Source organism: Drosophila navojoa, chromosome 5 (assembly GCF_054131105.1).
Source record: "Drosophila navojoa isolate 15081-1374.11 chromosome 5, UAZ_NAV_1.0, whole genome shotgun sequence".
NCBI classification, from domain to species: Eukaryota; Metazoa; Arthropoda; class Insecta; order Diptera; family Drosophilidae; genus Drosophila; species Drosophila navojoa.
The window spans coordinates 14,484,066-14,511,635 of record NC_142893.1 but is presented as its reverse complement, the minus strand read 5'-3'; the positions used below and the strand labels follow the sequence as shown (position 1 = coordinate 14,511,635).

The following is a 27,570-nucleotide window of genomic DNA, read 5'->3' as shown; positions in this document are numbered from 1 at the left end:
TACTTTTAATCAATAATTTAAATGTAATTTAATATTAAAAATATCTCAATATTATTTCGACTTTGTTATTGTAGGCATATATTTAAACTTCTACTAATTTGCACCATAGCAACATGATGCGCAACTCACATATAATATGAGAAGGTAAAAGTATCGTATACAAAATGTGTCTCAACTTTTAACCAGGGCAACATTTGGTGCTGCCACTTAGTCGCATACTATAGTTATCGCTCAAACATATCGGGCAATCGATACGCATGTTATTATTCAGTTATTTACAACTCACCACGAAAGACTTCAATGGCAAACAAGTTCTGCAGTTATTTACAATTTTCCGTTCATAGTAAAACTCAGCGCGCTTCTTTATTTCTTTTGGACGCGTTTCTGTACGTTTCGTGAGTTTTACATACATATGAGCGCAACATAAGTGATGAATTTGTGTCACTTAAATTAAATACATTCATGCATTTATAGATGCGTGTGCATACATATAAGTTTGTGCGTAATTAATTGATACTATTGTGCCACCAGTGTCGTATGCAACTATACATATAAACAAATCGTAAGGTATACATACATACAAGCTTACATAGAGATGTCACATAAACAAAATATACATACATATGTATGAATGTTGGTGCATATAAACAAAGTGGGCATACAAACAAATTGAATGAATGTAAAATGCTAAGTGAGCTCAATTTTTTTGACTATTCGGATACACACATGCATGTATAAACAAAGCAAATTTTATGCTACGAAAGGTACATGCGTATGTGTGGTATGTATGTATATATGTATATGTATACAGAAACATGCGTACATACATACATTTGTATGTTTACCACTTTCTCAGACAGCTCAAGAACGGTTTTATATAAATGAATGCATACACACACACACATACATTTACATTTACTCATGCGTATGCGTGTATACATGAGCAAGCACGCATCTTTTCCTACCGTAAACAAGTCGCACTGTTAGTTAATATACACACACATATACAGGCACGTACACAAGTGTATTTGAGTGTGTGTAATTTCTTCAGATATCTGGAGCAGCGCCATCGGAGAGTGTTTAGCACTCAAACATACTTAAAATATAAGAGTAGTGTATACAGTTGTATGTCAGGCATGTGTGTCAAGCAAATCATACAGCAGCAGCAGCAGTAGCAGCAGGAGTAGTAGCAGCAGCAGCAGCAGCAGTTGATGCTTGCAGCGACCAATTACAAATTATGGTAACAAAACGTATACATACAGACAGACAGACGGGCAGACATACAGTTGATATATGTATGTATGTACATGCGTACAATTTGTTACCACAATGAATGTATGCATGCGTGTTTATATGCATGTGTGTGTGTGTGTGTATGTATGTGTGTGTTCGTCTGTTTTTTAAAGAAGGGTGTGTGTTTCCATTGCATTTAATTATGAAAATAACCGTGACCACATCGATCTGAAAATGAAAGGATTTTATCGTCAAAATTTACATACAAATAGCTAAGTTCATACCTACATACATACATACAGGGCAGTTTGACCAGATTTATGGTAAAATATACCAAAAAATATATACATATGTATGTGTTTGTGGAAAATTGATTAGATGCATGCACATATACGCATGTCTCTGTATTGTTAAAGTCTATCTGTGTGTGTGTGTGTGTGCTGAGTGTAATAGTCACCGGGATTTAATACATGCATACATACGTACACTGTACATACATACATACATATATAATATATAATTGGGCTCCTACCTATCCACCTCGGTGGCGGCAAAAGTAGAAAGGAACGGACAATTTACTTTAGATATGTATTTACCGGTACTAATTGAAAATTAGTGTTACAAAAGGAATCTTTTTGATTTTGTGCGAATGTGCGTCACAGGTAGACGGAAGCAGCTGTGCGGTCTTTGGTCATAAAGTATCTCTCTACCTGTCTGTGCAACCTATTCATATGGATATAAACATTAATCTTGGGCACAATGAAACTGAAAGAATTATAGAACTTAAGTCATTGCTGGGCCATGGATTAGCTTATTTCAATTTATCGATAGGCGATTTTATTTTCAAAATAATCGACTTGTTTTGATATTAAAACTATTTTGTTTTATGTTTGACAATTTTTTTTAAAATATATTATAATTAATATATTATAATTTAATATATTAAATTAATTATATATCATTTTTATAATATATCAAATTTGTGCTTTTTTGTTATATTATTATTATTTAATAGTTATTTTATTTATTACTAAGTTTTTAAATGTTATTTTTCTAATTATTAATGATAGCTAAATACTTTTGACTTTTACAATATTTGAAATTTGTTTTGCTTTTATTTTTAGATTACATTTAAGACTTGTCTACATTAAAATGAAATTGAATTACATGTGCCTCAGTCAATCCACATTCTTTCTTATAAAATGCGCTCTACAATTTAAGCCCACTACCAATTTAAATGCTCGACAGTCAGTTAAAGTATATCTAGAGTTTTCAATCAACGAAGCCTACGACATGAGTTAAGTCTAAGAACGTAGAATCCGAGTTATATACATATTTGATTATCTTTGCATGAAATGAGACTAATTCATATATCTGACCTGCACTTGATGTACATTTCATATATGTATGTATGTATATTTAGTTTTTACTCAGAGAATCTGGGGACAGAATAGATTAGAAAGCACATTCTTACTTTAGATTAAGTTGGTCTGATTAAAGAGATTTGTAGTCGTCGCTTTCTCCTAACCTGAATCAGCCATTGAGGTTGACGGCTATTTAGTAATACGATGCATCAATAAGAAAAGCGATATATGTATATGATTTTCCCCTTGCTGCTTATCGGAAAATCTATCGATGGAAATGAATAACCAATGCTACAGTGAGCTCAGCTTGTTGCGCAATCGAGATTCAACTCTTTCTCCAATAAGGACAAAGTGAGGATAGTGCATGGCGATAAAGGCTTGCGCAGTGGAAAGAACTAGAGAGAACTAGAACAAAGTTTTAATTTAATGATAAATCATTTTTTGAAAATTAAATAAAAATAATATTATAAATGCAATTTTCGAATATTAATATTAAAAAATATGTATAATACAAAAATAAAATTAAAGGCTAAAAACTAATAATATTTCTCTCCTTACAGATGTCTTCGACTGTAAGTGGCGCGAACTGAAAGAGAGCCAGCATTAATGGAAAAGGAGAGATGCGATTCTTGCCCAATCATTAGGAACGAAGCAATGCTAAATCAAAACGTTTTAAAGCAATAATAAAAGAAATCTGAAAATGTTTAAAACTAATCAAATCAATGATCCATCACTGACATATATAATACAAGAATTCGCCATATAATTTCAATAACCTTGAATAACGGGATCAGTGGAGAACCAAGTAGCAGAAGAAGAAGAACCATCAATATTTGTTGTAATTCAATTATCAGTAAATTTGATTGCAACACAAAAAGATGCCAGTCATTGAGAGGAAACAATTTCTTCTGTGGGCAATCATCATGACTTTTGTGCTGCTGTCTGTGACAGGTCTGGATGCCGTCTCTGGCCTGCAAGGCGCTCCAACATGGATGTAAGTGCTCAACAATATATCTCTATATATGAAATATGAATATATGTACATACATCACAAATACATACATACATACATACATACATATGTGTATATGCAGCTGAATATTGCAGTCATCAAACGGTGTATTGTCTATTCGAATCAATGAGACAGACTGTACTCTAACTAAATGTGGATAGGGAGTTGGGAGCATAGAGTGTTGTGTATTGTGTCTTTGAGTACTTAACTATAAATATTTATACGATCAATTTAAATATCATATCATGTATAACAAGCATATTCCAATACATATCGTATAGCACCGTTACTGAAAACACGCATTCTTGTATGGAAATTTACGCAGTTTATCGAATTGCAATTCTAATAAGAATTCACTAATGTAATTTCCACAAGTCACAAGCCATATCAAATTAGACTACGCTATTCTCGTAATCCTATTGGCCTCATGCATCCAGTAAATAATTCTCATTAAAAACTATTTGCCTATTTTATTCAAGAATTGTTTATATTTATATTTTATAGTGTCTCATTATCTCTCTGGCGATTTGTTGTTTTACAAATTCGCACAATTCGCTGTTTATTAACTAAATAATGAATAGTGACTTACGTAGTATTTTTTTGTGCAAAGTCTGACCAAAGTTTGTTCTACGAATTTGAATTCTATTTATTATCTCTAAGTCTAGCACTTGCCTTAAAATAGTAATTAGCTCTTCCCTTGCGATGGCAACGCAATTTATAGGAATTTATATTTAAATGTTGTGGAATATTAGAATTTAGTGTAAATAATTTCTTCTATTATATATGTATGTGTATAGAAAAATGGGCATGTAGATAATTTACTTATACGAGGTGTGAAAAAAAAAATATCGGGATTTTTTTTCTAATATAGAATTTGTTAATGAGTTGAAGTAAAGGCAGTTCCCAGCAGATATTTATTAAAACATACATAGTTATATATACATACATACATATAATATACACAAAGTCACATATAATAGATACAATATTTAAAAGCTATTATCCCTATTATAATTATAATAATATATTTTTTAAATTTGTCGCAAACTAAAAAAATCCCCCATATATGAAAAAACAGCTCGAGTTTTTCGAACTGTGCGCCGTTTGCAATGGCAAATTTCGACTTAGATTAAACCAGAGCTGTAGGAGCTGAGAGCCTACAAAAGGGAGAGAGTTACTTAGAGAGACAGAGAGAGGGAGAGAGATACAGAGAGAGGGAGAGAGAGAGGATGAGAGGCATGTCTGGCTGTAGCTACATATGCTACCAATCTGTACACTTTATAGAGGGTCAGTAATCTCTAAATGAAATACGCACTTTCTTCAAGTGTACTTTGAAGATAGTTGAGCATTCAATGCGAGCATAGAAATTGCAATGGATTTTCTGAGCGCTCAAGGGCACTCCATTTCCGGCATGCCATAGACCGATTTTCTAGCATATTTTATTGTTATTTTTTTTCTATTATATTCCGGATCGCTGACGCACTCGTCGTATTGATAAGCGTTTTAAGTATAACTGCCTCAATCTTTGACTCACCATGTTGAGTATATTTAATATATATATATATATATATATATGTATATAATCTATGAGGCTGTAGCTATTTTCGAGTGCCATCATTTGGGGAAAAAAAACTCTCGTTTCAGAGCCATGAATTAGTTGAGAATATATACTTATCGAGAGCGGTTGTACCAACAGACTGAGCATATAACAAAAATCGAAAGCTCTATTTATATAATATATATGCACCTACTACAACAATAACAATAATAACAACAACAACAACTATTAAAACTGATAACATTCGAATCAACTGGAAGCTTAACTAATTAAATTTAGTTAAGGGCGAGCAACGAGCATCACTTTCAATTCGATCCCAGAGATCACTTATCAAATTATATATATATATATAGAGAACCTAGAGAACCTTGAACTGGAAATGTTTGTCAGTGTTGTTGTTCCGTGTTTCCTCTTGGTGTTATATTGCGTGGCACCTGTGCTCTCCGTATCCAGCACATGGGGCAATATTTCCAATTCGGCGCAATTGTTGCATGCCGAAAACGTTGTCTACCCCTCGTCGCCAGAAAAATATGTCGAGCACGAAATCAAATATCCGACAAATGTGAGCAGTGCTATCTAAATATATGTGATAAATTATCTCAAGAATTCACTAGTGTTAATTAAACTCGAGTCGCATGCCGTTCGCCCACTCATTCATTTTCCCGCCCAATCAGACATGGATTTCTCGCAGTGTATAAACACATGCCACATGTCTCGGTTCGCTATATTCCTATTGCGAATCCGAGCATACATATGTTGATAACCCCGATTTCAATTTGCAATTCGGCCAACAGTTTGACAAGTTTTCTATGTTTTTTGGCAAATTGAAATATTTAATTAGCAATTAGTTTTAAATAAGTGTGAAAATTTATATGCACAATAACACATATAGTATATATTCGCATTTCCGGTTTAGTTTTGTTTTTTATATATAGAAAGAGGACTGCAAATCGGAAGAGAGCTCTCAATAAGCTCGCTGCTTTTACAGCTATTAAATTTCAATAGTGTTTGATTGTAGATCGATAGTTCCTGTGAATATATAAATTTATATTTTAATGAAATTAATATATAGATATATATAGATCTATAGTAAATAATTACGTCAACTGCAGGCTTAAAGATTTATATTCTCCAATAAATAGATATCATAGATAAAACCAAGAATTTCTGAGCGTATACAAAAGCCTTTATGTTAAATCTAAAACTCCTATGATTTCCTGGTGATTATTCATACATTTTGGATTTGGGAAACTTCTCTCATTGAGGAGCGTGCATTATAAAAGTCGTTAATAAATAAATCTGTCATAGTAAATCTTATAAGCGCTGCTTTTACGCAGCATTTTACGCAGCGGCTGCGCTTGTAAAGTGCGCAATAAGCGAAGCACGTGCTTATGTGTGCGAAAAAGCGTCGAATGGATGGACTATAAGAGCAGAGTACTATAGTGTCTGGGATATATGTATATACATACTTCAAGCTGCAACTTGGATAGATTTTCCTTGCAGATTTTACATAAAACATAGCAGTTATAATTAATATAGAATAGAAATATTCTAAGTACAAAACATAAAAAGCTTGCAAGAGTTGCAAGAGATGACGTGCTCAGCATTTTCTAAGAGGTGTGTCCCCAATGATACCTTAAAACTCTGTCCTCCACAGTTGAATAATCGAATAGATATTCATTAGCTTGCGTCCCACATATAAGCCACAAATTTGAAGCAGCCAATTAAATGTGTTAATTACATTAAAGATGATACAAAATCAAGGGAAATTTCCTCAAATCACGCCCACGCTTTTCGGGAGTGTTAATGGAACTGTAAAGTTATCTATTCAATAATTTGCCCACCCATTCATATGTCTAACTCAAATCATTTATTCATCCAGCTTATATCAATCTAATTGTATTTAACATAAACAAATATTCATGACGTAAAAAAATAAAAGTAAAATATAAAATCATTGCCTAAAAAAAGAGTAAAAAACTAATTCAGGAAATAATTGAAAGCCATGCAAATGTGAGAAGTTAAATAGAAAATAAATATCTAAATATGAGAGAATTTTATAAATGTAAAAATATTCTTTAAAATTCAATTTCATTGTAAAAGCAACAAAAAACTTTTTACTGTAAATATAAAATGTATAGGCTAACTATTTCCGTCTCTTTCCTTACATTTCAAATGGCTATACATCCATCCATTGTACATATTCAGAAACTAATCTTATTCACGCACGTAAATCCTGTAAATAAATCGCTTGTAAAAAACGAAAATACGCTAAAACGAAATGAAATGAATGAAACAAAGAGGCAAACAATAAATATTTCGGTTTCGCACACAATTTAGGGAATTGGTAATGGGCGCATCATAACGGGAATACGAGCGTTCGACCAGGTGACAAACAACACGGGAGGCCATGCTACGATTTATTCTGGAGGCCCTGGTTTTAACTTTGTGAACATCAAACTACAATCGCAGTATAATTATGGCTTAATATTTCGTGTTGAAATTTATGGCAAATAAATAAGAAATCAACAACAATTTTGTATAATAAAATATATGGAAATGTATTAAGAATTATTTGTTAAAAATATTATTGGTTTTTATAGTAATACTCACATAGTTTTCAATAGGTGTTAAAAAACATGATATATTTAATATAAATTCACTAATCAAGCGGAAAGCATTGACAAGTTATTGAATTAAATTGAATTGATTGAATTGATTAATTGATTAATTGACACAAATAAATACTAAATACATTAGGTGATATTATTTTAAGCGATTCTTATGCACCCCAAATTTCCACCTGAGACTTGATGGCGCCGCCACGTGCCGAAGTGAATTTGATTGTGACAGATTGGCTGCCGACACCGCCGGACGTGATCTCAGCTGTGGCGCCTCGCAACCGTTTCAGATTTGTAATGGCTATGTACTGGATAGTTTTTGGTGCAGTCGGGTCCTGTGTGAGCGTGTATGTCTTTGTTGTGGTGCCCAACAGAGTCTTGCCTCTGTAGACGACCTCGCGGGCGATCAGCTGGCTGGCTGCCACCTTCATGCCCCAGACATAGTCGAATCCTTCGCTGTTGGTGCCGCCTAGTCCATGGCTCGTGCCGACGCAGGCGGCTATGGCAAGTATGAATGCAAGACTGATCTTCATTGTATTTGGGTTTAAAGTACGAATTGAACTGATGCTACGTCTGGCGCTGTCTCTCACTTTTATACAACGACTTTCGAACGAGAAATCGCTGCAAACACTTGGCCTAGTTTGATAATTAAACTTTGACAGCACCTTCGAAGGTAATGGCATCATCAGCTGCATTGGCATGCCTATCCATAGATAACAGGCAGACATACAGACCGCATAGATTCCATGATTCCCCGAGATGTTGAAACAGCTGTAACTGTTCTTCGGCCTGATGTCTCAACCGTACATAAAATAACTTGAAAAACCCGTTTATTAAAAACGAAAACTATGTTTCTGAAGGGAAAATTCATTTGTTTTCGTTCCATATTAAGCAAACGCCAGCAATGCTAGATTACAAATTAAAAAAACAAAATCATCACTGATATCTATCAATAGATAACTCTGTGAGTGTACGAATTTACTTTGTCCAAAATTACCGAGTTTGAAAAACCGTTAACTGAATAGAGTTTCCTAAAACAATATTGAGTTTTTCTCAATAAAAATTATATAATCAGTATCGATGCTATTATGAAATATGTAGACATTTGTGCTTATGGTATATCTTAACAACATATTTAAGACATATTAAAGAACTGTAAAAGTCAACAAGAAATTTGTTATATATTTAAACAGAGTTACGTAAAATATGAATAGAATAATAGTTGTGAATATACTATAAAACGTAAACTTTGTTAGTGGAACCGGGGGAGCTCTTTCATCCTTTGGCTTAACCTCTTTCCAAGGCGTGTGATAAGTGAAATATAAGCTGCAAAGGATCTCCACTTCTAGAAGAGATTTCTAGTTTAATATAGAATCCTTTTTTTCGAGAGAAATTGGCTAAAATGTGAAAGGTTTTGGTTGAAGGTCTCCTAAGAATAGCTGCGGTACAGGGAGTATGACATCGTATTAGTAATTTCTTTTATCAAATATTAACAGCAATATTTAACAACTTATTTTTCCGTCTTGCAGCTGTCTGGGATTACGCTCGCCATTCATTGAATTTGGCCCGCATGACGAGGTGCTGGCCAATACGAGCATCCCGCTAAATATCACCAAAGACGAACAGGCCTACATGCACCAGGAGGGCTTGCGCAAGCTGGGCACGTTCATAAAGCCGGTGGATCTGCGCGATTCGGTGACTGGCTATGTGAAGGCCGATCTGACCAAAAGACTGGACACGCCCAGTGCTCAGGCACGGCGCGTGCATCCGATTCAGGAGGAGATGGACCAAAAGCAGATCATTCTGCTCGACGAGGACACCGATGAGAACGGTCTGCCGGCCAGTCTAACGGACGAGGATCGCAAGTTCATTGTGCCCATGGCACTGAAGAATGCCTCGCCAGAGCGTTGGTCTGCCCCGAACCGAGCGTCGGTGGCTGCCAGCACAATGCCGACGCGCTCCGCCCTGGCCATGGCCACGCGACGTCGCAGCACGACAGCTCAAACGAGCACAACCACAACACCCGATCCGACATCAAATATCGATGATCTGAAGAAGCACATACTCTTCCTGCACAACATGACGAAGAGTGACACCAACTTTGAGTCCAAGTTTGTGAAGTTCCCAAGCCTACAGAAGGAGAAGGCAAAGCAGTCAACGGGTTCGTCTGCGAGCGCCAAGCGGCCCCAGCGACCGATACTCCAGTATGCCGCTCCCATAGCGCCGCCCACACGCAAAGTACCTCAGGGGGCGCACACGCCGGGCCAGAAGCCATTCGGTGGCTACTATCACAACGAGGATGAGGCAAACAGTTTCTTCCATGCGATTGGCGGCGATGGTGGCACCATGGATCGCAGCAAGGAGCGCGCCAGTTTCGATACGGTGCCGCAGGTGCATCTGCTCAGTGAGGAGCAGACGACTACGGCGAAAAGCATACCCATAACAACCACGCCCACTCCGGTGGACACAACATCGAAGCGAACTACCAAGCGGCCCGTGTGCTTGCGCAATCCCGACTCGCCCAAGTGTGTGCGCCAGCGCCAGCGCGAGGAGCAGCAGCGACAGCGTGAGCGCGACGAATGGTTTCGCGGCCAGGCCGAATTTATGCGGCCCCACTATGAGCCGGTCGTACAGACGATAAATAACACCAAGCGCTTCGCTGTGTCCATTGAAATACCCGACTCATTTAAGGTCCAACCGCTCCCAACCGACGATGCGTCGGAGCTGCAGATTCTGTCGCGTGTCGCACGCTCACAGCACAAACGGCGCTACGCCAGCGGCACTCAAGCAGATCAGGCGCCCATCTCAATTGAGAGGCCCGCGCCTGCGGGCAATTTCTTTGCCCATGACATCATAATGACTTCAGCGGGCGTCACCAACGATCGCGAGTTCATGCTCGCCAATATGCAGCAGCTCGGCATGATGGTGCCGAAAGAGCCAGACAATGAAACCACACCAGCCCCGCCGGCTTATTCAGAAACTATAGACTTAAATCCTGACAACTGTTACACAGTTGACGGCCTTACGTATGGACAGAAGAAACTCTGCGCCTTGCACACGAGCGTTATGCCGGCGATTAGTCGGGGAGCGCGTGCAGCCATACAGGTAAGTGAATGAGAAAGCTACGTTTTGAAAAATATTTAAATATTTCTTCCTTTCTCGTTCCTTCTCCAGGAATGCCAATTCCAATTTAAAAATCGACGTTGGAATTGCAGCACCACAGAAGATGTTTCGGTGTTTGGGCCCATGACTGGCTTAGGTAAGATAAAGTGTATAAAATGTGTAAAATATATATAAATAAATTCAACTTCATTTCAGGCTCACCAGAAATGGCCTTCATCCATGCACTGGCTGCAGCGACTGTGACCAGTTTTATAGCTCGCGCCTGTCGCGATGGCCAGCTGACCTCGTGCGGCTGCTCGCGGGGCTCGCGACCCAAACAGCTGCACGACGACTGGACCTGGGGTGGCTGCGGCGACAATCTCGAGTATGCATACAAGTGAGTATGAACATAATTGAATAGCCTGTACAATTATAATACTCTTGATGGGATTATAAACATAAGAGTTAGTATGGTTAATGTGAATGGTTTTCAGGCAGCAAAAGGTATTCAGACATCATTAGATATAAGTTTATTCCTGATTTGTATAGTTATGAATGTCCAATTAGCCATGTCTGTCTGTCCTTACGCCTGTCTCTCGTCCAATATATATCTCATAAACTTAATAGGCTCGATAAGAATACTTTTTGTATGTACACAAATTAACCATGAAATATTTCCTCCTCTTATATCGTTAGATTTGCAACAGATTTTATTGATGTACGTGAGAAGGAAACGCGTCGCGGCACTCGCGGTGCTGGCAACCCCGAGCGTCGTGGCACGCCACAAAAGCGCAAGCAAATCGAAACGAATGGAGCAAAGGAGGCTGGGAAGTCCGACTTCAATGTGACAGCTCCGAAAGCGACCAAGAAATTGCATTTGGTTAATGGAGCTGTGGCAGAGAGTAATTCAACGACAACCGTTCTGTATGAGGTGCAGCCCAAAGCCAACAGCAAAATGAAAGATCAGCCTGTGGATAAGACACCAACAACACGTCCACCATCGTCGTCGTCGTCATCATCGCTTGCACCGCCCAAACAAGAATACGAAGCCGCAGACGGAGATGGAGGTGGGACAGAGCCGCGCATTAACCCAGACGATTTGTTGGAGCTTCAGGAACGCATTACAAAAGAAATTCTGAATTCCAAATTAAAGGAAACAGAAATGCTTGAGCTACAGGTAAGAAAAAGGTTTACAATACAAAATGTTACTGATATTAATTAATATACTTAATTGAAAACAGGAAAAAATTAATCGGGAAATTTTAAACTCGAAACTTTTCCTCGGAGAGGCGAACAGCAAGAGGCGTAAACGCAAGCGCAAAAACCAACGGGCTGTCAGTGCAGATGCGCCCATGCTGCCCAACATTAACAATAAGGCTCGAAGTCTAATGAATTTACACAACAATGAAGCTGGCCGCAGGGTAAGTTTAGAGCAGAGGTATATTAGAATGAATGGGGTCTGGCCTAAGGTTAATAGTAGAATGTATAGTCATGAAACCCGGGCTTAGAAAATGTTATGTATTTGAATACAGATCAGTTCAGATTAGATCAGATGTGGGCATCAAGCAGTTGAGATTGGTGAATAAAGAATTGACCATTAAGTATATAATATATTTTTCATTTACAAATGGTGCTTAATTTGATACTAATATACATGTTCCTCTATCATTCATCCAATTAGGCGGTGATTAAAAAAACACGCATTACCTGCAAATGCCATGGAGTCTCAGGCTCTTGCAGTTTGATTACGTGTTGGCAGCAGTTATCTTCCATAAGAGAAATTGGTAAGTATTACTAAGAATGAGTGAAGGAAGGCGACAAGGAAGGCGTGACCAATAATTGAATAATAAATATATTTGCTATATATATTTATTAAAACGATTTAGGAACGCTTATACTTGGGATTTATGTACTCGTTATACTTATTTTACTAAGTTTGATAATACTCGTATACTAATTTGTTTTATTTTACACATCTATTTTAGGTGATTATTTGCGTGAGAAATATGAAGAGGCTACAGAAGTGAAGCTGAATAAACGCGGACGTCTTCAGGTTAAAAACAGCGAATTTAAGGTTCCCACTGCACATGATTTAATTTATTTAGATGAGAGCCCCGACTGGTGCCGAACAAATCGTCTCTTGCAATGGTCAGGTAAGCAATCGATTATCATTTACAAATATGGTATATTCAAATCTAATGGACTATTTTACTTTCCCTTTTTGTTTAGGCACGCACGGTCGCGTCTGCAATAAGTCGTCATCGGGTCTGGATGGTTGCGGTATACTCTGCTGTGGCCGAGGGTACAACACCAAAAATATTATTGTTCGTGAGCGCTGCAACTGCAAATTCCACTGGTGCTGCCAGGTTAAATGCGATGTATGTACAAAAGTACTCGAGGAGCACACTTGTAAATAGGTTTTACTATAGGCAGCACAGAAAATGTCCATATGATCACGATTCACATAAACATAAATTTAAACATATTTATATATATATATCGATTTAGAATATTATTTATTAAATTATATAAGTAACATGTCTGTTGCCTAATGGATTTTTTTCTTAGCCACTCAATTTATAATCAAGAAGGTTATACCATAAGGTTCGATTAGCGTATATATGTTGTACTGTATACACGAAAAAACTATAGATTAAACAAATTAGCAAGGTAAACAATTCGAAATTTTTATGATTATGAAAAAAGCAAAACAAAAACATATTAAATTGGAAAAATTTTCAGGAACTGATTTTATTTTGAAATTATGCTGTATCCTTAATTGTGGCTTATTTTTGGATCTCTGTATATGTACATATGTATGTAGCTTAACATTTGAGATTATATTTTTATTATACCCATACATATAATTTCAAAGCATTTTGAGCCAGTGTATGTCTATGAACATAGAATTGTCACAATGGTATGTATATAGAACTGTGCTGAGCGAGAGGAGTTGAGCGTGTTAAAGGATCGAATCTTTCCTATTAACTAGATAACATCTCGTTTAGGTGACGCAGAGCGCCTTTTAGTTAATTTGTAGACAAAGACAAGTTATTTTCATATATTATATATCCCGGTAAGGTTGATTTTATTATTAGCAAGGTATACTGGTCTAGTATATAGATATTGTTCGGGCCCATCATAAGTCAATGGGAAGCGAGGGCAATGGATCACTGGAAATGCGCTTCGTTCGCGGCGATATCTGCGCATATCTCACACTTTCTCTATGCGGCAGGGCTGAGCGACTCTGGTAATTGTTGAATATTTTAGGTGAGGGCTGTGCGGGTGCTTCGACTTGCGGTATTTTATCAAATGTTATATATGTCGGAATAACTTCGTAGACATTTTGATTTATATAGCTGTCGCTGCTGGCCACGCTCTCCATTGAGTTGCGTCGCGGTAAAAATGAGCAGAACCTGCGTAAGTGAAATAGAGATTAAATAGATAGCAATCAAGCAACGACTTTGGGATACCCTGTACTGGAAGAGTAACAAGTCTCTTACCTATGCTGGCTGCTGTGTTGTGTCATAGACTTTTCCTTGTAATGGAACTTCTGCGCTGCTTTTGATCGGGGTAAGACGATTATTTCGTCCGAGTTATGTTTGGGCTTGACGATGCGTTTGCTGCCCTTTAGCCAACCTGGTTTCTTCTTCAACACCAAATACATGGACATAATGCCGATTAGCATGAAGACAACGACGCCGAGCACCATTAAAGAAATACCCTGGAATAAATGGAAAAGATAATTTAGAGAACGGAAAACCGTAGAGATTTAAGCTATAGCAGATATATGATATATACAATCAATCGATCGGTCAATAATATTTATTGCTTAACTCTTTCAAAAAGCCATAGATGATACTATACTGAATATTTTCATCCCCTTTGGAATATTCTAATATTAAAAATCATTAATCTGGTATATAAAATCTCATTTCTGATTCACTCACCTTGGCCAGCATCCTTTTTGGGGACCAGGAATTATAGTATGTATTCAGATTGCTGCCAACCTTCACGGACTTGCAGCTGAAGGGCGAGACGGTGTTGTGGCCATCCACGACCAGGCAGAAGGTGTACGCCGCATTTGGTGCGAGGTTTGTGACAATCGTTTGCAGTGGAATGGTGAAATAGCAGCCGAGACCGAACTCATCGGGCAGCATCTCCATCTTGTAGTATTCCTTTGTTGTCTTCGAGAACCAAAAGGCGCCAACAGAGCTCTGACTGTCGCTCTGCTCCACGCTGATTTTCACAGTGACTCCGCCAAAGTATGTGGGAATGAAGTCTATTTGCGGCCATCTGACATTGTTCGTGCTAGCCGAACACTTCATGGGCACGAGCTCGCTGGGATTAACAGTTGAGGCCGTTGAGATTGTTGGCAGAAAGTTGTACTCGGTCGTTGTCGTTGGAGTAGTAGTAGTCCTCCAAGTCGTCGACTTGGAATTCGTCGCTGTCATCGTCCTAGTGGTCATCATAGTCGTCGTCCTGGTAGTAGTAGTGCTCCAAAATGGAGTTGTTGTTGTTGTTAGTCTTGTGGTCGTAGTTGTTGTAATCATTGGCGGTGATTGTGCGGTATTACCAGAATCATATTTACATATACGCTCATCGAATACCGAATAGTTTAGAAACTCCTCTGGCGAGGCACAAATCATATCCCAATTGTCGTTTTGATACACAAAGATCTCGTCCATTTCCTGCTGCAGCTGGCAATCGCAGTGCCAGTTATTGTTGTTAGCGTAAATTTTCAAATTAGGCGAAATCTTCTGTATACCGAATATTGTCTTGGATATTGTAATAAGTTTATTGTTCGATATGTCCAGTAATTTCAAATATTTCATGCCTGCATAGAGAAGAAAATGAGTTGATTAATGAAATAAAGGATTGTTTAAAAAGTATTGATAATAATTTGTTACACGATAATCAATTCAATATTATATTAATCCTCGAATAGAAAATTCGTAATACCTCAAACAAAGTTTGGTGTTTACCTTGAAATATATAGCTGGGCAAATACATGATATTCGAGTGGGACAGAAAGAGTCGCTCGACCATGGTTAGTTTCTTGAACGTGTCCTCCAGTAGTTTATCGGCAAAGTTGTTGTGGCTGAAGTCGGCATGGACGATGGCCCCTAGATTGTGTCCAATGCCTGTCACATTGCGTATACAATCTATGCCAACTTCCAGCCTGAGGTACTCAATTTGGAATATCATATTATCCAAGAATTCGGGATGTATACTTTCCAGATCCCTATTATGTTGAATGATTGTGATTTCCTTCAGGTCTGACGAGATGTTCGCAAAAACGTCCTTATTTAATTGCTCCAGTTGAAGTTCTTCGAGCATGATGTGATAGAATATGCCCCCGCCAAAGGCTCCGTTCTGAATGTATTTGATATTTGAGATGGCCAGATATATCATTTTGATCTTGTTGGTGTACGTGGACAAGAATCCGACTGGCAATGAATCATTAACAAATTCATAGTTGTACAAATATAACTCGTCAATGATATCACACGGAAGGTTCTAGAAAATAATTTGATTCGCTTGATATGATGGTAAAGGTGATCAATGAGCTGCACTTACGTTATTTGAATTCGCTAAAGCCTCCGATATATCATTCGCAATCTCTTGCTGCCGTCCACTGGAGCAAATAAGTCTGCACTGAATTTGGATGCATCTTGGTGGCAAATAATCGCCGCTCTCCACATCATCTAGAAAATAACTGAAAGAAATATATATTATATATATATATATATTGTAAGAATATACATTAGATCTTTTCAGAAACACAATAAAAGGCGTATTAGTATTATATTAGATTATATTATATAGCGATTATGCCTTTATGCCTATAGCAAATCCATCAATAGTTAATTACGCCATTCAAACGGGTTTCATTTCGCATGATAAACGTTGCAAAAATCCATATAAAAAGTGCTTCCAATTTTGCGCATTTCACGAAACAGAATAAACAAAATACAATAAAATGTTATCAAAATAAATCTAGTTATATGTGCACGATGCATGCCACATCATAAAATCATTTATCATTTTATCATATTTGAAGATTAGGGCATATGAGAGAGTGCTGGACTAATAAATACCCTGCTATAGGAATATATTAATATAAAAATGTTATTGTAAATCATTTTTAGATTTTCGTTTGTGATTTTGATTATTTTTCTTGCTCATTTAAAGTGTAGTGCTGCTCTACTCATACAAATTTGAAAAGTATTCATTTATTAAACTATTTGCAATCTCTCACTCAACTAGATCTAAATCTTGCGAGGTTTAGAAATCGTATTAAGGAACAGCTAAATGAATAAAAAGCTTTCAATCAGGTTAATTTATGATTAAAATTCACATATTAGCACTACATATGCATGTTAGCTCAACTAATTCTATGCGCTGTATACCCTATCCAATCGCTTCAGTGCATAAAAACAATCAATAATTCTGGTTATATAGATTATTGTGATATTTTTATATATACAGTACCTGATATTTTGTAATGCTTCCTTGTACTTGCTGATTGCGTGATGTATATGTAAATTGCCATTTTTCGATTGCGGTTGCTGAATATAGCGAATATCCTGGGCAAGTGTCGAGAAGTTAGCCCAGACATGGAATAGGTAGAATATGATCAAGGTTTTCGATTGACAGAGCCCCAGCATAACAGAGAACTTGATAGATCGAGCTGAGATTGTTTCCCGTATTATTTAGCCAATTACAGGGGCTATAAGGCGACTCGAACAGAAAGGTATATGTTTTATGTGTATAGTGTTTCATGAGCAAGCTATTCGAACTAGTTTTAGTCGCGAGCGCCAATGGTTAACTGAATACTAAATACTCGATAATACCAGCGCTAATGCCATAACATTATTCCTATCACATATTTAAGTAGTTCGTGTACTCGACGAGGCGATATCAGCTACAGCTGTATTGATTTTCTGATCCATTAATATGACAGCCGAATTGATAGCAAAATCACCCGTCTGGGTTTTACTGAGAGAACAAAACAGAAAAATCTAAACTAACATGGATACACATAATGAACTCCACGAAGCTACCGAATTTGTTATAGGTATTGTTCAGGTGTTTGGGAGGCTCTAACCGAAAGTGTGCATAGGCACAGTGAGAGCTGCTTCTTATATAAAGTTGTTGATTCTTATAAACTGTTTATATTTATATGTACTATTATGTATGATCTATACGTATATAGAGTTAATATAATTATTATTATATATATTTTTTATTCATATATTTGTATTATATATATTTTATTTTTTTTAGATCGAAGCCTTGTTAATTCCAGATAGTTCTTGGACAGGCAATAAATACATATAATTTTATGGTAATCCTAAATTTAGATCAAATCAACATAAAACATAAATAATCATATTTTAAAATAATTTTTATTTATATTTCAAAAACAGTTTTGTTTATAAATTGTATTTATACATTTATTTTTATATATTTATATATTTATATATATTTAAATATGGATATTTATTGTATAAACATACTTTCACAATAGGTATGTATTTATATGCATATATGTATGTATGTATTTTATAAATCTCTGCCAACTGTACCGCATTCAAATTTGTTTTGCGAACTTTTCACACGATAAGGGTTGCAGATCCATGGTTAGGGAATTTTTGGAATTGCGCTTGGGCAATGGTGGTGGCGAGTTGGGTCTGTCGACACCCTCGCTAAGCTTGCGGCATTCATTGAATTTCATCGGCATCTCATATTCCATGGCCTGTGTATTAGTGATGCTAGTGAAGCATTCATCAAAGCATGTGGACGACGAGCTCACGCTGGCCGAGTTGGGTACCTTAATGTCACTTGGCACGGTGGATATATCAGATGACCTGCTTGAGTGAAATAATCTACATTATGAACATATTTCTTAGGCATAAATGTAAAGAAAACTTACCTCTCAGCGCCAATACGAAATGAGCACTTGTCCTTCTTGAGCGAGCTTTTCATATATTTCGATTCGGCTATAGTTGAGACGACACACGTTTTATCCGATTCCTTGATGACGACAACATTCTTGGAGCCCTCCAGTAGATTGGGAAACGACTTGATGCCCAGATATGCAAATATAGCTCCGAATACAGTCGACATGAAAAATATCAGGCAAAGCATTCCAATCGTAAACTGTTTATCGGTCTCAACCTCAATGACGTCATCCACTTCATTGTGAACATGGGGCAGCGGGATATGCAGCGGCTGGCAGAAGAGCGGAGATACGACCACCTGGTTCTCCGCCATCATGCAAAAGGTGTAGGTGTGATTCTGCTGCAGCGGATCGGTAACCAAATAGGGATCTTCGTAGAGTATACAATTGTAGTCTCTCGGCGATGGTGAGGTGACGAAATATGTTTCGCTCTCTTCGTGTTCGGTAAACCAGATGATGTTCAGTCTAGAGGATACATCATATCCATCTATCGAGGCGCGCACAGAGTTATTTTCCAATATTTCCAAATCTAGATCATAGGTGGGTGGTTCAAAAACAAAGTGCTCAAATGCCGAAAACTCGGAGTTTTTCGGATTATCATTAGCTACATATCGCTTCTGACGATCTTCCATCGAATTCTCGTTCCCCGTCATAGCAATAGGCTTCGAGCAGCTAAACTGAAGTATCGGACCGTAAGGAATTGTTGGTTTTGCTTCATTATTATTATTATTATCGTTTGATGCTTTGCCATCATTATCTGTTGGCGTCTGATCTATTGGATCGGTAATCTTGTCCGTGTCATCGTCTGATGTATCGCAGCCCAGTTCTTTGGTAGTGAGCTCATCAAAGTTTTTGCCATACAGCTTCAATGGCATGCGACAGTATGGAGCACTTATGAAATAATTTTTCCTTTTATTATAGAACTCGATCATAGACCGTAGCTGACAGGTGCAGTTCCAGTTATTTGGCTCGACATCGAATAGACGTAGATTTTTACCCAGACCCAGCGAGTCCGCATTGAAATGCGTCAACAAATTGTGCTTCAGGTCGACTAAAATCAGCTTCTGTGCAATATGCTCAAAGGCCGAATCTTCGATGGCCGTTATGTAGCAGTATTTCAGATATAGATAGGTAACATTCGGGGTGGCGACGAAGATGTTCTTGGTCAGCGGACCACTGAAGTTGTTGTAGCTCAAGTCCAGGTGCAGCAATTTGCCCAAATAGATGTTCTCGAAAATATTCGAGCCGCTCTTGAAATTGATGCCGCAATTCATTCTCAGGTGGGTCAGTGTCGTCTGCACAGGCTGCAGCAGCGCCAACTGAATGTTGGGCACTTTAAAGTCGATTTCAAACTTCTTCAACGAGTACAGACCCAACAGGGCGCCATTGCTGACCTCGTTCAGCCTCAGATCCAGCCAAATCATGTGCAGCACCTTCGAAAACATTGGCGCATTGAATGCTCCGCTCTTGATCTTCGTCAATTCGCTTTTGATCAGCGCTATTCGCAGCACTGTCGCATTCACATCAATCCAATTGTTGTCTATATAATTCTGACTTTGATTCGTTACGATCAGCGAGGTAATCACTTCACACTCGCTCACATCAATGACGGCAGCTGCATCGGCATAGAGATCTCCGTTTTGCGAGCACTCGATGCGACAGCTGTCCTCATAGCAGCCTCCGCCCGCTGGCCCACCTGTAATTAGTCTGTAAGCAGCAATTTAATACAATTTTTATTTTCTGTAAATAATATATTATTTTACCCAAAGAGTTCAGCTGACGAGTCTAGCTCATTGTTCTCTTCTATGAAACGACCCAAGGCAGCTTCTATGTTGTGGGCATTTTCTGCGGGACTACACTCGTTTTTTATCCGAAACACAATGTATATAATTAGCGCTATTATTAATAGTCCAATGCATAGAGTCAATAAAAGTCGCGATAAGATTTTCGTGCTTAGATGTTCCACATTTTTGCCTTTTGTTTTTTTGGAGCTGAAATTATGAAGAAATTATGAAAATGAGATTATACGCATTTGTATATCAGCAAGATATATAATATTTATGTTCTTACTAAAACGGTAACTAATCATAGAGTAAGTTTAGCTTCTACTCACATTAATTTATCAGAATTAACTAGACTACCTTCATTTAAATTAAATTACATATATTAATATATATATTTATAAGCAATTGTTTGAGATTTACCGCAATGCATCGCAATCTGTGCTGCTATTTTTGTTCTCCATAGCACTTGGTTCCATCTGGGTTTTATTTTTGTTTTTCGGCAAAGCAGCTAAAGAGCTTTAACGCGGCTGTCAAGCCAAAACCAAACTGATTAATACAATATTGACAACACAGCATTTGCATTTGCCTTTTGGCTTATCGTTCGCATAAACTAGATATATTGATATATATGCATATGTATGGGTTGATAATGATAATACCTATTCATATGACCAATCAATAATACTATTGTTTTGATAACAACTAATGTTATATATGTATATATCATACATCAGCATGAATGAGTTATGGTTGATTAACTAATTATTCTATATTTATTTTAATGTGGGTTTTTTCAGCACAGCGATTAGTTCCGGAAACTTGAAAAGTCAGAGTTCATATATGTAGTATTATGATTGTAAAAGAATGTTCTCAGTAGATATTAAATCATCTCTCATATTTACTATATATATCTTGCATATATTCAAGACTTTTAATATAATAGTACCAAATATATAATACTAATATAGCTAGACGAATATGCCAGTACTTTGTAGTTTAGTAGAAACATATATGAATACTTTTTATATTATTTTATTCATAAAATAAAAAATTACAAATAAATAAATACATTTCATTTACTAAATAATTAATTAAAATTAGATCTTCGTTTAGTAAAGTTCTTCATACACCTCAAAGGATTCATAGGTATATGTATTAGGAATACTGGATATTATGTTTTTCTGCACGGACGGTGGTATGGATGGGGCACGTTCTGTGGGCGGTACATTGTACTTATTCGACCCTCCACGATAGAGTTGGGCTCCTTCCAAGTGCCGGTAGTACGATGCATATTCGTGAATGCTGGCATTCGGATTGGCATAGCTAGGAATTAAACAAGAATGATATATTAAGCAATGTAGCATACTTTTTGGGGCAAATTTTGTCTAGCTTACCGTATGGCATCGTACGCCTCCTTTTCGTATTCCCTTGGCAGCAGAAGCATTGTATTCGACTGTGATGTCGGGCGCAGCAGCCGTTTGCTGCCCCAAAGCCAGGTCGGTCGCATCCTGAGAATGGCGTACACAGCGAGTACACCGAGAGCCACACTCAGTAGCATTCCAAAGATTGCTGAAATTATTATTGAAACACTGTGTCTCTCGAACCACAGTCGCTGCCTGAGACAAGGCCTTGTGCGATGCGAACGGCAATTAAATGGAGAAGTCGTAGTTTTGTCTATAATCAGACAAAATACGTATGAAGTTCCGCAATTTAAGGAACTAATCTGTAATATTTTACTATTAAAGCTGTCAACTGAATTGCCATTATCAATTTCACGTTTATCCTTGGCATTTGAAAAATACACAATGCTCCAGACATCCGCCTTGAATTGAGACAAAATCACCTTGACCATATGCTCGGAATCATCCACAATTGTCATCTTTGCATTGTAGGCTATGGCTGTGCTGCCGAGACTCTCCTTCTGGGCATTCACACAAACCATCTCGTCATAGAGCAGAGAGTTTTCATCGTTTTCTGAATCGGTTGTCGCTGGTATATCCCATGGAGTGGTCCAGTCAGGTGTTATATTCGGCGTCGTCTCTGTGATCCATGTGGGTGGCTCAGTAGTTGTAGTTGTAGTTGTTGAACTAGTTGTTCTGACCGGAACTTGCGGCTTAGCTGAAGATTGCGTAGTTGTTGAACTAGTTGTTATGACCGGAATTCGCTGCTTAGCTAAAGATTGTGTGGTTCTTGGCGTTGTTGTTGTTACTATTGAAGTTTCGTATTTCGATTCAGTGGTGGATTCATATGAAGCACCTAGAGTATTAGCATCACTAATCAATTCTCGTGTTTTTCGTACAGACTCGAGGCAAGGCTTTATGTTTAAGAGCTCAAACAGATCCACATTGGCATAGCTACAATCCCAATTATTAGCCGCAAGATTAAGCTTTATATTCCTCTCTCTTGCAGCTAGTATAAACTGAACACTCAACTCTGTTAGCTTGTTGCCACTCAAGTCCAGATATCGAAGTTCGTTACTTGGATCAAAGTAAATACTTCTCAATCGACAATTCGCCAAGTTAAGATGCTCTAGAGCTGGCATACGCTCAAAAGTCTGCATTTCCACGGCTTCTCCGATGTTATTTCCGCTAAGATCTAAGACCTTTAAGTGTTCATAGGTTGCTTGACCAAAGAAATATGTAGGCTCATAGATTTTTCTCGTATACGGCAGACTTATCTTTGCGGATCTTAGACTGTGCGCCACGGGCAATAGAAGTCCTTTACATCTCAACGATTTTCTCTTATTGATCAGTGTAAAGTTGGAGAGCTGTAAGAGACCTCGAAGTGTTTCATTCGTTAGCTTCTTCAGTTTGGTATTAATTAATTCTAGATTTTGTAGCTTGTGCAAACTTTGTTGATCAAAGGCGCCGTCAACAATGTGCCTCAGTCGACAATTGCTTAAGACTAGGCTCTGCAATGTATATTCGCCGTGGAAGCTATTTCTCTTAATAAGGCCATTTGGGAAATTATAGTTCTCAAGGCGCAGTGCTAGATGATCCCGGCAATCCGTTTTATTCATGGCATGTCTGAAAATTAGTTGAATTAAATTTTGATTGTAGATCGGCACAAAGTCTCCATGAGATGTTGCCCTTGACAAGATCCTTGTGCTATCCTCATCAGGATCATATGAGAAATCAATATTGCAGATTATTAAAATAATAACAAAGGCAATTGCAGCTGGCTGCATTATGTACTTCAGCCATTGGGCTTTCCGTGGTTGATAGAGATGCTCGCGTTGCTTTCCAGCTTCATCGTTTTTCAGATCAAATGATTTGGATTTAAACATTATTCTGAATATTAAATGCGATGCCGATTGCCGTCAACCTTTCAACTTGTCCACATGACACTAAACAAGATTCCCAATTGAATGGTTAATTTATCAAATTAGTCAAGCCTATTATCAGTGATGAGGCTTATTACGCATTATAATTATTATTATTAAAATCATATTGATTAGATAACAGAATTGGCAGAGACAATTCGTAGAGATATGTATTATAATACAGTATGTTGATATGAAGTCAAGCAAAGCATAATTAATGCTAATCAATACAATTAGATTTAATCAGTATTTCTAAATTAAAAACATAATAATCGCATTATACATATTTATATGAAAATATGCAAGTATTCATTGATGTGTTGACTTCACAATTTATTTAAAAACAATTTTTTTCTTTTGTATTTGAATAGGTAGTCAAATTTAAACAAACAGAAATTAAAGTCGATCGGAGACTTATTCGATTGTACAAAGTATAATCGATAGTTTAATACTAACATTTATATCGATTATTAAGCATGGGTAATTGTAACAAGAAGCCATCCCCATTGTTTTCTTTGTTCTCTCATCTCTACTTTCGTCTACATTATTGCCAGAGATAGTCATAAAAACAAACAATTAGAGAAGCCGAACATACCGAACAACAAAGCAATTTATTTTAATTGAAACCATATAGTACGCTGAAAACTGCGTTTTAAAGAATCCGTCATATGTTCGGCTGACGTACAAAGACTTGAAAGTATGTATTTAATAGCAATTGTAGATATGTGCATACATACATATGTATATGTCGAAATTGCAGACTATTTTAGATACACAATATAATAGGGTGTGAGTTTAAAGAAAATATTATGAATTCCAAAGTTAAAAAAGTGTTTCCATTTAGAATAATTTACATTTTCTTATAAACTAAATGTATATAAAGACAGACGATTGAGCCGGCTCCTCATAGTACCAATTACCAATTATGGAAACCTTACATTTCTAAGCTCAAATTAAAATGTTGATCAATTTTTCTTATTCATAAATTTCAGAGTAAAAATGCCTACAAATCAATGGCTGCACGGCTATTTTGCGAAACTAAATCCGCTGGCTGAGAAGATAGCGTTTGATATGAGCGAAGTGATTTCTGCCTATGATCACGTTTGGCTAACCCTAACTCCAGCTGAGCAAGAAAATATTTTGAATGATACCATTATAAAACCGGAAATAACTATAAGATATTATAGTAACTCGTTAAGCTCGAGTACACAATCGAGTACCCAATCTCGTAAGGACTCGGATCCTCGATCGAACAAGAAAAAGGTGACAAAAGGCCAGAAGAATTTAATATATGGATTCGATAGATTGAATCTATGTACATTTATTCAACAAAACGTCGGTCTAAAGATTCTCCATGACGAAAATATTGGCGACTATCGGGATGAACATTCATTTCCATTTAGTTATAAAACGAAATCTCAAATGAATCTAAACGAACTTGGAATATGCAAAATTGTTTCAATAGCAAGTACACCGAAAAAGATACCACCGTTTCAAACAAAAACTATTTCCGAGCCTAAAGCTCAGCCAGAGCCTAAAACAGAGCCGGAACCAGAACCAAAAGCAGAACGAGATAGCGTTTATCAGAACCAAATAAAATCGCCATCGAGGAGGGAGGAGGAGGAGTCTACGAATAGGAATATAAATAAGTGTACGGAGCCGATCAACTTGATTGCCGTTGAGAAGTTAAATCTACTATCGAATTTCGGATCTAAGAACACTTTGTTAAGCGTTTCCACGGATTCAAACGATTCCGAAAATGACACCAAAGACCAGCACTCCGAAAACTGTAAACTATTGCCAGAAAAAGTGCAAATGCCTAAAGGATTTGACTTCCTAAGTAACTGGTAGCCTAATCGAATTTTTGTATGCATTAACAGTAACTATACATATATCCTTACCTTTACCAAAAAAAAAAACTATTCAGTCTGAATATATCATTAGATATTATCACACAGCGTTTTTATAAAAGAAGCCATGTTTGGCATAATCTTATAAATATATAAACACACACCGCTTTATAAAAACATATTTATATACAATAAATATATAACATTAAATCAAGAATAACCATTTTTTCATAAACTTAAATTCAAATTTTATACCTAAATGAAAGTGTTTTAGTATATTATATATATGTATAAAGTATAGTATTTATTGCTTAAGTATTTTATTTTGCTCTAGCTGAAAAGCTGAAAGTTTTGTAACTCCAATAGGTTCACACAATATTTTGAGCTTAAAATAATACAGCCACACTGACAATGCTAAAAATCGTTTGAATTTGATTTAAGTAAATATAAAGCATGAATAATAACAATCATAAATTTTACAAGGAGCGTATAAATTAAAGACGATAGGCCAAGAAATTTACCCAAAACATGTAATACTTTGCTATCAAGCGAAATTAGGCGTTTGATTAAAGCATTTAAAAGTAATACAGGATACCATAAAATTCGTTCGTTGCCCGCGAAATATAAATTAAAATTATAGCTTTTGAATCCACATCAATTATACATATATATTCAAAATGTAAGATGAAAATGTCCATCTGTGCATGACAATGTTTTTATTATTGAATACAAAATCTAGTTTGTTTTTGTTGCCGTCTGTTTCAGATCATTGAATAAATAGACAAATAGACAAAATATTCATTGCTAATTGAATTAGCTAGATGAGAACGTACAATTATAGAATTTGGCAATGTTTCGCTATGAGGCCCACATTGCTACGAAAACCGCTAGATTATTGCCCCACAGCACGTGAGTGGAAACGTGTTCAACTCGAAACAGAATGATTGCAATTGTATTTATTTTTAAACTACAACTAAAAATACAAACGCAAACGCCGCCAAATGCTACAGCGTCGAACTATTCCCAACCTCTTATATGTGAGATTATAATTGTTTTATGATGTTTGTCAAAGCGAATGTACAGACTCATACACACATGGACAAACATATGTAATAGGCTGTTATAACATATTAATAAAGTTATGCTTTTATTTATTTTTGTGTAAAATATAAAATACCAATAATTTTTTTAAAGATAAATTTATAAAACTCTTTTTTATTATTCAGAAGTTTTATATTTTTTTAATTTATTTTATTTTATCTTTTTGATTTAATATTTTAAAAATTTATTATAGCATAGGTCTATTTAGTTCTACTACAATTGCGGTACTACCAAATTCGAATTGTTGCCTTATAGTCGCTTGTGGCTGAAATTCAAACGATTCACATATTCATAAAATGGACATAGCTGGGTCACATTTGCCAGAGAGAAAAACTACAATTTAAATAGAATTAGTCTAGTGGCTTGCTCTTGACCACAAAATACTGAGAGGTGTATCTGTGTGTACATCCACTAATTAAATGGATTTATAGTTGTTTATCTTCAATGAGCTCATATATACATACATACATATATTCATATACATATGTCTACATTTGTATATACATATAGTATGTATGACAGCAAGTGTAGCATCAGCTCTGCTCAGATCAATCATTCTCCAAGCATTTAGCATATTTAAAGAGCATTTAATTTTTAATTTATATTTTCACACATTTACGCATTTGTTCATTTTAGTTTTTTGCTCTTGTTTCGTTT

The 27,570-nt window shown here is 36.6% G+C and overlaps 7 protein-coding genes across 12 annotated transcripts; 3 read left to right on the top strand and 4 right to left on the bottom strand.

Moving 5' to 3' along the window:
* Positions 1 to 241: 241 nt before the first annotated feature.
* Wnt5 (Wnt oncogene analog 5) lies at positions 242 to 13,428 on the top strand. Of its 5 annotated transcripts, XM_089262630.1 has the most exons (11): positions 252 to 386; positions 475 to 567; positions 3,158 to 3,591; positions 9,318 to 10,893; positions 10,963 to 11,047; positions 11,107 to 11,287; positions 11,587 to 12,067; positions 12,132 to 12,311; positions 12,572 to 12,674; positions 12,876 to 13,043; positions 13,120 to 13,428. In XM_089262630.1, the coding sequence occupies exons 3-11, from the start codon at positions 3,476 to 3,478 to the stop codon at positions 13,305 to 13,307; spliced, it is 3,078 nt and encodes a 1,025-aa protein (XP_089118756.1). In that variant the 5' UTR covers positions 252 to 386; positions 475 to 567; positions 3,158 to 3,475; the 3' UTR covers positions 13,308 to 13,428. The 5 variants fall into 5 exon arrangements, with proteins under 5 accessions (XP_017958628.1, XP_089118756.1, XP_017958629.1 ...); XM_018103139.3 differs by lacking the exon at positions 475 to 567 and having other exon boundaries at positions 242 to 386; XM_018103140.3 differs by lacking the exon at positions 475 to 567 and having other exon boundaries at positions 254 to 395.
* LOC108652984 (uncharacterized) lies at positions 4,893 to 7,709 on the top strand. Its single transcript, XM_018103204.3, has 2 exons — positions 4,893 to 5,729; positions 7,508 to 7,709. The coding sequence occupies exons 1-2, from the start codon at positions 5,547 to 5,549 to the stop codon at positions 7,682 to 7,684; spliced, it is 360 nt and encodes a 119-aa protein (XP_017958693.1). The 5' UTR covers positions 4,893 to 5,546; the 3' UTR covers positions 7,685 to 7,709.
* On the bottom strand, positions 7,785 to 8,679 carry LOC108652974 (uncharacterized). Its single transcript, XM_018103192.3, has one exon. It carries the CDS (start codon positions 8,514 to 8,516, stop codon positions 7,950 to 7,952), a length of 567 nt encoding a protein of 188 aa, XP_017958681.3. The 5' UTR covers positions 8,517 to 8,679; the 3' UTR covers positions 7,785 to 7,949.
* A 302-nt stretch (positions 13,429 to 13,730) lies between the features above and the next one.
* Positions 13,731 to 17,757, bottom strand: LOC108652805 (uncharacterized). The gene is made up of 6 exons (XM_018103000.3): positions 17,386 to 17,757; positions 16,471 to 16,609; positions 15,876 to 16,410; positions 14,841 to 15,727; positions 14,394 to 14,614; positions 13,731 to 14,306 (listed from the first exon to the last, which is right to left on the bottom strand). Exons 1-6 carry the CDS (start codon positions 17,559 to 17,561, stop codon positions 14,030 to 14,032), a joined length of 2,235 nt encoding a protein of 744 aa, XP_017958489.2. The 5' UTR covers positions 17,562 to 17,757; the 3' UTR covers positions 13,731 to 14,029.
* A 651-nt stretch (positions 17,758 to 18,408) lies between these two features.
* LOC108652940 (uncharacterized) lies at positions 18,409 to 21,174 on the bottom strand. 2 transcript variants are annotated; one of them, XM_089262086.1, is made up of 4 exons: positions 21,061 to 21,174; positions 20,620 to 20,847; positions 18,830 to 20,563; positions 18,409 to 18,767 (listed from the first exon to the last, which is right to left on the bottom strand). In XM_089262086.1, the coding sequence occupies exons 1-4, from the start codon at positions 21,114 to 21,116 to the stop codon at positions 18,488 to 18,490; spliced, it is 2,298 nt and encodes a 765-aa protein (XP_089118212.1). In that variant the 5' UTR covers positions 21,117 to 21,174; the 3' UTR covers positions 18,409 to 18,487. The 2 variants fall into 2 exon arrangements, with proteins under 2 accessions (XP_089118212.1, XP_017958635.2); XM_018103146.3 differs by having other exon boundaries at positions 18,409 to 18,764.
* Positions 21,175 to 21,743: 569 nt separating this feature from the next.
* Positions 21,744 to 24,155, bottom strand: LOC108652804 (uncharacterized). The gene is made up of 2 exons (XM_030386221.2): positions 22,035 to 24,155; positions 21,744 to 21,963 (listed from the first exon to the last, which is right to left on the bottom strand). The coding sequence occupies exons 1-2, from the start codon at positions 23,924 to 23,926 to the stop codon at positions 21,750 to 21,752; spliced, it is 2,106 nt and encodes a 701-aa protein (XP_030242081.2). The 5' UTR covers positions 23,927 to 24,155; the 3' UTR covers positions 21,744 to 21,749.
* A 305-nt stretch (positions 24,156 to 24,460) lies between these two features.
* Positions 24,461 to 25,989, top strand: LOC108652956 (uncharacterized). The gene is made up of 2 exons (XM_018103171.3): positions 24,461 to 24,659; positions 24,955 to 25,989. The coding sequence occupies exon 2, from the start codon at positions 24,962 to 24,964 to the stop codon at positions 25,811 to 25,813; it is 852 nt and encodes a 283-aa protein (XP_017958660.1). The 5' UTR covers positions 24,461 to 24,659; positions 24,955 to 24,961; the 3' UTR covers positions 25,814 to 25,989.
* The last annotated feature ends 1,581 nt before the right edge of the window (positions 25,990 to 27,570 follow it).